The sequence below is a fragment of the Nilaparvata lugens genome, chromosome 2, assembly GCF_014356525.2.
Source record: "Nilaparvata lugens isolate BPH chromosome 2, ASM1435652v1, whole genome shotgun sequence".
Lineage (NCBI taxonomy): Eukaryota > Metazoa > Arthropoda > Insecta > Hemiptera > Delphacidae > Nilaparvata > Nilaparvata lugens.
The window spans coordinates 88,195,454-88,208,794 of NC_052505.1; the positions used below are offsets into that span (position 1 = coordinate 88,195,454).

General features: G+C 32.9%; 2 protein-coding genes across 2 annotated transcripts in view; both read right to left on the reverse strand.

Moving 5' to 3' along the window:
• LOC111057547 (ion transport peptide-like) overlaps positions 1–13,341 on the reverse strand; it is a 514,789-nt gene that overhangs the window by 337,154 nt on the left and 164,294 nt on the right. The gene's annotated exons all lie outside the window — the stretch shown is intronic.
• Positions 8,002–11,360, reverse strand: LOC111060186 (transcription factor AP-1-like). The gene has a single exon (XM_022347832.2). It carries the CDS (start codon positions 11,098–11,100, stop codon positions 10,324–10,326), a length of 777 nt encoding a protein of 258 aa, XP_022203524.2. The 5' UTR covers positions 11,101–11,360; the 3' UTR covers positions 8,002–10,323.

Here is a 13,341-nt window from a genome sequence, read left to right on the forward strand (position 1 = left end):
ATAAGTTATAGCAAAAATAAAATGACTCTTCATGTTGTTTTCCATCACAAAAAGCTCATTATTCTTCTCTTTTTTACTTCCTTGTCCTATTACCATAGGTAAGAAAGTATTGCTTTCCGAAAAAAATTAAGGTACCCCAATTTCTAAATTTCTATACGTTTCAAGGTCCCCTGAGTCCAAAAAACTGGTTTTTGGGTATTGGTCTGTATGTGTGTGTGTTGGTGTGTGTTGTGTGTGTGTGTGTGTGTGTGGTGGTGTGTGTGTGTGTGGGTGTGTGTGTGTGGTGTGTGTGTGTGTATGAGTGTATGTGCGTCTGTGTACACGATATCTCATCTCCCAATTAACGGAATGACTTGAATTTGGAACTTAAGTCCTTTCACTATAAGATCCGACACGAACAATTTCGATCAAATGCAATTCAGATGGCGGCTAAAATGGCGAAAATGTTGTCAAAAACGGGGTTTCCGTGATTTCTCGGAACGGCTCCAACGATTTTGATCAAATTCATACCTAAAATAGTCATCGATAAGCTCTATCAACTGCCACAAGTCCCATATCTGTAAAAACTTCAGGAGCTCCGCCCCATCAATGCAGATAGATTCCCATTATCAGGCTTCAGATACAATTGAAACAAAAAAATCAAGTGGAGTAGATTGAGCATGAAAATCTTTACAATTAATGTTCAGTAACATTTTCACCTAAAATTGAAAATAAGCTTTAAATTCGAGAAAATGTGATTATTCAATTGCAAATTATTGTTGATTCTTTAAATCATTCACTATGAAGAGATAGCAGACCTCATGTGTGTCTCAGCGTTATTGCCCTCACCAGCTGGCTCAAATATTTGAATAGTAGACTTGAGATGCGCGGGAACACTAGCGTCAGTGATCAATTTTCATAACGGCAAGGAAAGTTGTGTGAGTGCGCCACACCAGATTTTTACAATAAAATGAACGATTAGCAGTCAGATTCAACTAGCAGTCAATCTGACTGCTAGCGTCCATTTTAATAGCAAAAAGTGATTTAATTAAATAACATCGAACCGATTCTACAATATTCTCATCAACTCTGTACATACATAACTGATTGACTGCCTGCCAGTGCGCTTTCTTCTTCTTCCACTATGGCACGTTGCAACTTGCTAATTCTCACGTTGCCATTATTGATAATAACTCATAAAAACTGATATCACTAATTGTGTCATAATTATTTTGTACCCACTCTATCTAAGTTCTAGCCATACTTTCGAGCCTATTCAGCTGTGTCGTTGATACTGTGAAATTATAATATTAAGCCCCGCATATACACATCGATTTTGTTCGTACGGTATTTTTCCGTCCTTATAAATCTATTAATTAAACAGATGATGTTTGTTAAGTTCCGTTAATCTGTAGAATTCATAAGGACGGCAAAATATCTTACGATCAAAAATCGTGTGTGTTTACGACTGCTATTCAAACTAGATTATCAAATTAGTATAAGAGTTTAATGTTTCACGTAGATAGGCCCGCATTTTCGTTATTTTATTTTATCCTTGGGGGCCTCCCAAATGGCACCCCTGCAATGTTGCCATATTAAGTGGAAATAGAAATTTGTAAATTTTTGCATTCAAATGCAAATTAATTTTATTTCCAGAAGTACATTTTACAATATATTCCCTGAAAATTACTCCCTCTAATATGTAAGAAGTCCGTGTTTAGAGGAGTAGTCAATACAACAATACGCACAATACAAGAAAGAAAAAGTTTCTATAGCATTATCATGTATGAGAAGGTTATAAAACGGCATAACGAGTAAGACTTTATTAGTGAATAACTATCAGCCCATTACACTTTCAAGACTGCTATTCAACTAGATTATCAAATTAGTATAAGAGTTTAATGTTTCACGTAGATAGGCCCGCATTTTCGTTATTTTATTTGATCCTTGGGGGCCTCCTAAATGGCACCCATGCAATGTTGTCATATTGAAGTGGAAAATAAGACTTTTGGAAAGTATACTAATTTCAACATGAAGATGCATTCAAATTCATTTTATTTCCAGAAAGTAAATTTGACAATATATTCCCTGAAAATTACTGCCTCTAATATGGAACAAGTCCGTGTTTAGAGGAGGAGTCAATACAACAATAGGCACAATACAAGGAAGAAAAAGTTTCTATAGCATTATCATGTATGAAGGTTATAAAACGACATAACGAGTATACGAGAGTAAAATTTTATTAGTGAATAGCTATCAACCCTTACACTTTGAAGACATTTTTGACCGAGCGAAGTGAGGTCTAAGATTCAAGTCGACGGTTTGGCATTTCTCTTATGTTTAAATGTTTATATGTTGCGCATTTACGGCGAAACGCAGCAATAGATTTTCATGAAATTTGACAGGTATGTTCCTTTTTGAATTTCGCGTCGACCTATACATACGGTTTTTTTGAAATTTTGCATTTTAAGGATAATACAAAAGAAAAGGAGTTTCTTTTGAACGCCAATATTACCTTAAAAATGAGACTTTCCATTAATCATCATAAATCAGCTGTCTAGTGGACTATATAATACTACCCTTTCAAAACATCGAACATCTTGAAAATGTATCTTTCCATCAACATTAGTAGACATTTGTCTACATTGTCTGACAGTTCTCTTTCCATAAGCTGAGGCCATGATTCTAGTTTGGAGTTTAGAGTTATTGATAGAAAACTTTTTTTATATTTTCTCTTTAATCTGATGATCAAAATTGCAACAAAATATTATTGAAAAGAAATGATTTCTAAAATCATGAAAAGTGAGAAATGAGGTTTGTAGGAAATCAGCATTATGGTAGTTTATTTTGTTAATTCAAACACACCAATTTTTCGCCAACACGACAACACAGAATGTTCTCTGATAGGTTGATTGGATTGGCGTATCGACGGCAGCCAGACCTGATAACAGCGCTCACATTCACATTCCGGGACGACACGTCACGTTACGATAGGACAGAAAGCTCTATGTTTGTTTAAGATTTTTTCTAGACATTTTAATTTTATAAATTATTTTTTAATTTTTGAGAAACATAACAACAGGTCAATATAACTTAATGAGCGCGAGGTCTACTGTTCACAGAACTACTAGTATAGTTATAAACAACAATAAAAAAATCTATCAAAATCATTTGAAAACACAAATGAAAGAGGAAGTTGGATTAGAAGTGACTGAGTGAACTGTATAAGAGAGCCAAAACGCGCCGATTTCAAAGCTCCAGACCGCTTGTTTTTCAGTCGATTAGTGAAACTCTTGGCAAACAGGTATGAATGGTTCTCTACTCAACAGTGACGTCACAAATCATCATCAATATTTCCATCATAATACGTATCATCAACTCAGTTTGAAGAGAATCAACTTGACTTCGATTTATATGAATGAACTATAAATGATAAATATGTAGCCTGATTTAATGAATGATAATTTACTGCTCCTCAGCACAACTTAGAAAATTTTCGTATACTGTTGCACTATTGCGCAATTCAAGTCAAAGTAGGCTACATGCCTATATGGAAGTAGGACTTGACTAGAAGTATGGTTCTAGTTTTAAAGTTTATTTGATGATAGAGTTTCTCATACTTTATGATGTCATGTATTTTATTTATTACAGTGACAATAACACAGCTTTATGATATAGCGATGCAGATAAAACGCATCTGAGGCTTCGGTTGATGTTACTTTGAATTCTACTGAACTGTGAAAATAGAACATCCATTCCATTCCTGAGTATGGATGACTTGAAACTTTCAATAAATTAAGTATTCTCTGTTGATAATTTATAATGTGTATTTGGCTACTTTTATTCAGAGAATTTGAGTTTTTTTCATAATTGCATTTCCTTGGAATAGGTACAGTATCTACTTTCGAAAATATGGTACCGTACTACTAACTGTATAGGTACATCTCAACCTGGCCATAAAAATGATGCATTATAATTATAATAATTATTATTATTATACTGCTACTATGGGTCCTCTCATGGGTATAAAATTGATTGGAATTTTTGTGACAAGAAATAACTTTCTTTCATATATTTGATGAATGAAAGAAATATAAAGAATGTCATAACAACTTAATTACAGCTCAGATTAATGTTGAATATAGACTTCAAAAATTATTCAATAAGTTTTGATAACGTCTCTACTACTGTTAAGTGATAAAAGAATAATGATGAAATGAAATAGTGTTTTATTTCTCCTCCTAAATTGGCAACACAGAACACAGTAGCTACGACTTGGCAAATTTCCAGAAAATAACAATTTTTTCAAGGTCTTAAATGTTTTAGCAGATTGAGCAGGAAACCGTGGGAATTTATGAAAATGATTGAAATTTAATGCTTACTACATTTTAACAAGAATACAGAAGGTTTCTGGAACATTGATCGCTCTTATAATTTGTTTTAATCTTTCTTTGTACTGCATGAGTGTCACTCTATGATTTTCTATTTTTCAGTACCATAAAGTTGATTGAAATATTTCCGTTTCAATTAAAGGCTTTTTATAGGCAATAAATATTTACTCTTTTACAAAAAATCCAAGTTACAGTATCAAAGTTATTTCATATATAATCTATAGGCCTAATGAATGTATACATATCAGAAATTTGTAAGTCATAATTATTAATTTTATTGATGCTTGGCTAAGAAGTTCAAACATAAAAATACCATAGAGAAAAGATAGCCTAAGAATATATTCCATGGTATATAGGGCGTTTATGTTGCAAATTTAACTAACTCAAGCCATAGTCCTAGTAGTTGATTTTGGTGAGGCAATATGTGACGCTTGTAGTCTCTCATACTGTGCCGTTCTTACACTCTCACCCCAACATACAGGCAGTCTGTCGTCTTCAGTCGGCAAAGAAACGGCTTGAAATTTTCAACATGAACAACCTATACCATGGGATACCTTCTTATGCTATCTTTTATCTATTATAATACTAAGAGTGTTTTAATAATATAGTCTTTGATAGTTTTCAAAGCTTCTAGAAAAATGTATTTTACTACCGTATGGCAATATGAAGGCTAGTTCAAGTAATTCGAATGATAGAAAATTAGGCTATGAATCAAGATTTCAATTTAATAGAACAATAAGTTAGAATGCGCGCGTATCACATAAAAACCACTTCAGTTAACGAATAGCCTAGCAGATGTAATAAAAATGCAAGTCTTTTTAAAGTTCATAATTTTCATAAAATAAATTAATGTTAAGTGATCAGCTCGCTAGTAAAGTACCCGAATCACTGCTAAAAGCAATAAAAACTTGAAGATTCCCATAGATTTTGGCTTATTGCCATTCATTTTGAGCAGAATTTATCGTTTTTCCTATTTCTATTCTTGTCGTTTTAGAAATAGCTTTAAACAAATGAGGAAGAGATAGAACTGTGGATGGAATTACATTTTATGGGAAAATTGGCAGATTTGACGAGCATTAATGTTATTGCAACTGCCGATTTCTATTGGTCCTACCAGAGAGGAAAGAATACGGTACTTAGTTTATAACAGAGACGAATAAGAATATTAGTTTGTCACTGGTCCTACCTTTTATTTACTGTGACTATACATTATCATAGCAAAAGACTAGGCTATTCAACATAGAATCAGCACAACAATCAACAGAGAATTCAATTCTTAAAATTCTTAATCCCTACTAATAATATTGCTTGCAACAACCTATTACAACAAAAAAGATTGAATCCTCTATCAGAGATAAGAGATTAGCCCTCTTTCTTGTGCCAAGTATGTATAAACAATCAGCAATAATTTATCAATAAAATCGGTTTCATAGACAATTCTATTTTTATTGATTTCACAGAATTTCAATGTATCAATACAAACATCTCTTGCTGTGCATTTGAAGTGTGCTAGTTGAATCGTGAAATTGTTCTGTAAGTCAATAAAAGTAGGCTTGATAAAAATTGAATTCACCAAGTTTATCAATTATGGAAGCACTACATCAATATGAGTTCTACAAATAAGTATTTAATATTCAAGTTGGAGCCATCCAACATTAAATTTATGCACATCATCATGAAAAGAATATCGATGCCTAGCCTACTCAATCAGCAGTGGAATGACATTTACTCCCAAGATTTAAATCACACCTAATTTGGAATAAAATAGTTCCAACCTGTGCTGGTCATTATAGGCTAATATATGCTAGAGGATTACATGGAGTCAAACCATCATCATACGTGTTGAAGTGTTTTAAATTATCCAGAATTCTCCCAACCAATATTGTTGATCAGTTCCGCTCCTGACCTGTAGATTAGCCGGAATAGTGGTGATCTAGAATAGGAGCGCTGGAATAGACACACCAACTATACAAGCGTCTCATACACGCTGAATTTTTTTAGCTCATTAGCCGGATACATTGTCTCTTATGGGGTGAACTAGACGAGCGAAATAAATGCTCCCCATAAGAGACCATGCATTTTCTTAAGACGCGCGAAATAAATTCAGCATGTTTACGCCCGTATGGTTGGGGCCATAGTGGATGCAATGTTTGAAGTCCATTATTGACTATTTAACATTTTACTTACAGTACTCTTTTCATCGATGACCGGCTACTGAAAATTTATTTTTAATTTATGTAAATAAAAGTTTTGTCAAAGACAAAATTATTAAGACTTTGATTTGGTTGCAACAGACTGTGCAATACATTGCGAGCAGAAAATTATCATCTATCGGTACAGAACTTTCTTTTAAAATAACTGAGCCAATTTTGTATATGGCTAATCTGCTCACTTATTATTTACTTGAAGGGCTAGACCATATTGGGCGTTTTTACAGGCGCTAACCCAATCGGAGAGCTTCCTGCCCTGCCGACTCTAAAAACCGCTTAATATGGTCTCGCCCCAAAAGTGTTTATTCATAATAAAACTTGTTCAGTTTTTGTACATAAGATTTTAAACTTCTGTTAAATTCAAATATCTCATTTATCAGCACACACACATAATATAAATCACAATTCAGTGAATACAATTATTTATCTAAGATAAAATTTTGATAGCGTGGCAACATTGCTCATTATCACTACCAAATATGATAGTCTTACTAATCATTAAGACCAATAATAGAAATTGGAACAAAATGTTGTAATTGTTAATTGTATAGCTGATAAATGAGACCTGAATATTTCTCATAATACAATTTCAAGGTTATGGCTCGGTTGCACAAAAGCCTGTTACGTTCTAATTATATTAAATGCCACAAGAACCAATCAGAGGAAGTCTCCTATTCAAAAATTCTTCACTGATTGGTTCCAGTGCAATTAATCATGATTAAAATTTAACAGGCTTTTATGCAACCGAGCCTATATGTTTCAATGTATTTGCCAATACCTCAATCAAAATAATTACTGTTGTTTCACGCAGTAATTTCAATGGAATTGAAATAACACCTGAATTAATGTCATTATTGATTCATCAAGTTACAGATAAACGTAAAAGGTATTGTTATTATTATTGAGTGAAAAATGGATTAATCATTAACTGATATTCAAATTAATAAACTATCAATTTGATACAAAATGATTCATGGTAAGATATGATTTAAATTCTGATTCAGCTACTTGAATAACTATAATGTAGCTTTTATGGAATCAAGTAAAATTATTGTGATAATTAACTCGCAGTTATTATCCAACCTTTGTAAATTGACTGCTCAATTACTCTATTAAAAAAATATAATTATAGTGAGATTAATTATTTAATCTGAGTGCATTGAATGAACGGGATGCATTAACTTCATTTATGAAGAATTCAAACAGTTTTAAGTGAATAACATTATGCAGTATAATGATTCATGATTAAACAGAGGTTTGATAGCGGTCTGCGATCTCATGGGGTTCTATATATTTATCTAGATCACATTATCTTAGACACAGATATAGAAACCTATAGAGGATCGCAGATCACCTCTGTGTACAGTGGCCCTTATAGATCTAGGATTAGGTATATACAGCACTAGCAGAAACAACTAATAAATCTTTGAAATTCATATATTGAAATATAAAATATTCATTCTTTATAAAACTTATAGGTACAATAAATTCAATTATTTTTCCCACGTCTACAATCACAAAACTGATTCAACTCACTAAGGAAAAATATGAGAAGTTTAATAAATATCAGATATTTAAGATACAAAAATATAAACTGGAGATACTCGATATAAATCTTCATCATAAATATAAACTCTATTCAATGTTTTTCAAACAACCTGTAAATGTACACGATTCTAAATAGTTTATTTGTAGTCAAAAGGCACACCACTCTTAACAACGTTACTTCGTTTACATAGAATATAATTATTGTAGATAAATTCATACAAATGTATAAAAACTTCCAATATAAAAATTAATAAGGATGGGTGCAAACTTTCATAGCTCTATCTAAATTAATAGTAAAGATAGCATCTGAATTTTAAAATATAATTTTTAGATGATAACAACAAAACAAAATTAAATCTTTTGGTTTATGCCAAATTTAATACAGTTTCAGAAATATTGCAATAAGCTCAAGTTATTTGATTAGCTCAATTATTATTGCATGTAAGCAATTTCATTTTACATAAGTAAATGGCACTAATAGAAAAACAAAACAGAAAGGAGTATTTATTAAAAATGAGAACAAGGAATGTGTTACAGTATTTTCAAAAGCAAGTTGAAATACAACAAAATATTGAAGATAAAAATTGATTGAATGTGTGAATAAAATGAAAATATTGGAGGAGGGGGGGTTTGATATACAATTGCTAAAAAAAATTAGACTACATAGTTTTTAGTTAATAGTAGGCTACAGTATAAAAATATTAAACATAAAATTAAACTTCAGTACCGTACCTATTAAGCCTGCATTGCAATACGAAATTTAGATCTTATAGGCTATAGCCTATATTTTGTTTCTGAAACTAATTTATTACCTATAAATGTTTTTGGAAAAATGTATTTAATTTAAAACCTCTTTTATTATTGGACAGAAATAAGCCTAATTAATAATTGTCGCTTAATTAGACATCACATTACAAATTGAGCGTAAGATTGTTTTAATTTATAGCACTTGCAATGGTTCTAATCCAATGCTGAACCTACATCTTATTAGCCTTTACTAGGTAACTTCACCTGTATTTAAATTGTTTTTCTCAGATCCAAATTTATTCTTTAAATTAGCTTTAAATTGGTATACAGTTAATCAATCGCTTATGACTCATAACAAATATAATATTAGCTATGATGATAAGCTTGAAAGTCTGAGTTGGCACTTTTATACTTATGTTGCTAATGTATTCACCCGAATACATTGAATCCAAGGCCTATAATTTAAAAAAAATATAAGTATTGCATTAAAACTAACTAATATGAGTATTGAAACATTCAAGAGTATGATTCATCTAACATAATAATGTTGAAGGAAGATAAAATGAAACCACAAATCATGAGACGATGTCCTTGGAAAAATCTCATCTCAATAGATTACTTAGTCATTTGAAATCAAAATATGGTCATCAAGCTATGATGCCTAACCATTTAAATATAATTTTATAATATTAAAAAAGCAAGTTAGCCTACTCTTACTGTAACCATAAAAATTTAAAAGAATTCCTTGTAGAGTACGAGAAACAATAGCAAGTTGAATATGAGAGTGAACATAACCTCCAATGGACAGAGCAGAACTCAATAAAAATTGTTAATTTGCAAGGCCTTTCTTCTAAACTGGACTTTATTATACTTTGGTAACACAATACGGTACCTAAGATGTACTCACAGGTAACGCAAATTATTGCTAGATTTAATGAATTGTATGGTGTTAATTTACTAAGATAAACTTGACTGAACCTACAAGCCAACTCATAAACTTCAATTATATGTACGGTAGGTTAACAAAAGCTTAGGCTATTATTATCTTCACAAATTTGGTTGAAGTGTAATCGAACTTACAATGACTGCAAGATTGATTGATGACTAGAAAAGATACTTTAACCTATAACAAAACCTATACCTGATGAATCTCCGTGATTTTCAAGGAGAGATTGCTTTTGAAATCCTGGAAGGATCACATGGACCCATCACTAATACACAGCCTAGGTCACTTTTTTGCAACATAGCAAATACTGATGGAGTTATTCCACTCTATTAGTGGAAATATAAAATGTCTTGAACACAGTGACGTTTCATAAGCCACTTGAAAGTTAAGCCTTGCACAGAGAGAAGTGCCTGTTAGTTAAGATTGAGAAGGCAAGTCTGGCACAGGCTGGAAGAATAATAAATATTTGATAATATTGCTATAATCAGTAGAGACTAACCTGTTAAAAAGACTGATCAGCAGGCATTATTGCACAGCCGCTTTGCACATGATCCAACACTTGTTGTTTTAAATTGCACACTTGATCCTTCAACTTGTTCACCACAACACTGAGCTCGTTGTTTTCCCCTTTCAACAGTCGAACCTTGTCTTCCAATTTGGCAATTCTCTCCAGTTTGCGTCGTCTGCACTTGGAAGCGGCCACCCTGTTTCGTTGACGTTTCCTTTCCAGTTTGATGCGTTCCTGGCACTCCATGTTGATTGGTGACACGGGAGGCGAGCCAAGGTTGGGGACAGTTTGCGGCTCATCTTTGATGACAACTCCGTTCAGTTCGGTGGAGAAATCGGTTGGATCCATGGAGCCATAGGATCCAGCAGATGAGTTACTGCTACTGGAACATCGCGGCAATTCAACTTGTTGGATTGCTCCTTGGCTGGAGTCGCTTTGGTGCATCTCATTTAGCGCATTCACAAAGCCAAGAACATAACTTTCCTGTTCTTTGGTGGCGTTTGGGTTCCTCGGGAAGAGAGATGGAGTTGGTGTAGGCAGGTTGCCCGATGAGATGATAAGGCGCTCCAGATCAGGAGAGCCCAGCTTCAACTTATGCAAGTCCGGGGACGACAGGACAGGAGCGCCGCAAAATCGAGCACGTTTCGCGTCGTTGTGAGCCGAATTCAAATCCAAAGTCAAATTCCGTTTCAGCTGGTTGACGTTTTGATTGAATGACGCCTCCTCGTAGAAATTTGGCTCCATCTTTGAAGCACTCGAGTTGCGAACCATGGGAGAAGATAACACAAAGTAAAACTCAAACTGTTTAAAATACGCACATCACACGAACAATCCAATCGATAGCACGAGCGAAGTTCACTCCTCAGTGTACAGTTTACGAATGCCGAATGTCGTGGTAGTTCCTCCACTACATGCCTTTATCATGTGACTCATTGGGCTATCTTTAGAAACGACGTCATTTTCCAGCGCTCCCATTGGCTGAAAGTGACGCCACTCTCTTCCACGAATTGACTCCCCGTTGAACTCCTTTGAAACTACACACACCAACACACAACTTCACTGTATAGTGTATTGTGACATGCGCAGAAGACGAGAGGCTATAACTCCAAATGCCGTCAAACTTCAGCGCTCCACTGGGTGTTTTGTCAACTACAACACAAAGTAAAAGGAATATTTCTTTCTCTGTGATTTCAATGACAAATCAAAGTTCTAAAATGATTCCTGAATAATACTAGCATATTGATTTTTTTTTAGAACCAATCCCCTGAGCTAGTATTTCTTTAAAACTTCTTCCTCACCAATATAATCCTAACCTCATTCAAAAAGAGCCCCATTTGGATTTTTAGCTGTTCGTCGCAGAAGATAGACAAGCGGGCATTTCAAACCACCGCTTATTATAAGATTGAACAGGACCACGTAACTTTAGTAAAATAATAAATTATGAATTTATTAAAAATCATTTAGCACCATTTTGTATTTCTTCAAGATTGGTAAAAATGGCTTTTTAAAATGTATGAATTCAGGGATACTTTCTTTTATTTATAAAACAGAATTATAGTAGGCACCCTCTGAAATTAATAAAATATTAATTATTATTAGTTATAGGGTATTCTCAATCTATTATTTTATCAATTTCAAAGGGTACTATAATTCTATTTTATTAATAAAAAATAGCTATCTTATGCTATTTTTCTCTATGGCTATACACAGTAAATTACAACTTTTGAGTTTTAAACGAATATGGCCATTACAAGAATAGATTAAAGTATACGGTTTTGGTCAACAATTATTACAAATGTTGAATTTGATGGCTACACCATGTAATGTTATTAATATAACATGTGATTCAAATTGTAACTACCATTCAAATATGATTATTTTGAGTATTTGCTTCCGCATAATTATTGTGATACAACAGATTTTGTGATCAATTAAAAAAGCTCTATCATAAAATATGTGAAGAAATTAAACTATTATTCATAATGAGGTCAATTGAAAAAACAGAAAAATGTTCGATCATGGAAAAGTAGCAAAATGATCTAAACTTTCCTAGTTTGTTAGGATGATCATGCAAATAAAAAGCTGATTCTAATAATAACAGTGAAATAATAATGACAATGAAGCAAAAAATAATCCGGGTTTCGATGTAAATACGACTGATTGCTTCGATATTTTTTTGCTACTGCAATACACTCATTATTGATGAAAAAAAATTCTTATAATTTTTTAGAATTCCCATTCGTTGAAATATGAGTATCATTGTAGCATACTTGCATGCTTTATAGCCTAGTTGTTATAAATGCAATATACTTCATGTACACAAAGTTATATTTCCTTACATTTTATCTCAATTATTATTATTGAAAGAATTTTCATGTGAAAATCACCATAATTATGCATATTTTGTACTAGAACCGTAGTGTTGTTCTGCTAGCTCGAACAACATTATTATAGAATAAGACTACAGTATTGAAATATACGTAGAATACGAGTAAGTTCTACATGTCATCCGCTTTAAAATCATGTCTATAGTGAGGTCCACGTTATAATGGCAGTGGATAAAGATAGAAGAATAGCGATGCCGATTCTCTGCATTAATTAATTATATTTCTACACTGTCAAAAACATAATTGGCATCGTTGTGGACCTAGAAAAGGATAGTATCACCGGCTTTGTCAAATGATAGACAAGGATAGCAAAACTAAAGTTGATCAAATACTGTCATTATAACGTGGACCTCACTATAACATGGATTTTCTCCAAACTGAATTCGTATCCAATACAGTATTGACATAGAATACAGCATTATAGAAGTTTTCTCTGGTATTGAGTACAAATGTCCATCACCTAGGCGGGTATATGAAAAAGCTCTGAGTAGCCTACAATAGATGATGTAGTAGTTTTATTTTATTTAGTCATGTACAATTATTATATTGATATAATGAGAAGAAGGCGCAACAGGCTTAAGCTCAAAATTGTCCCTTTTCAAATTTATATTACAGTCCAAATCAA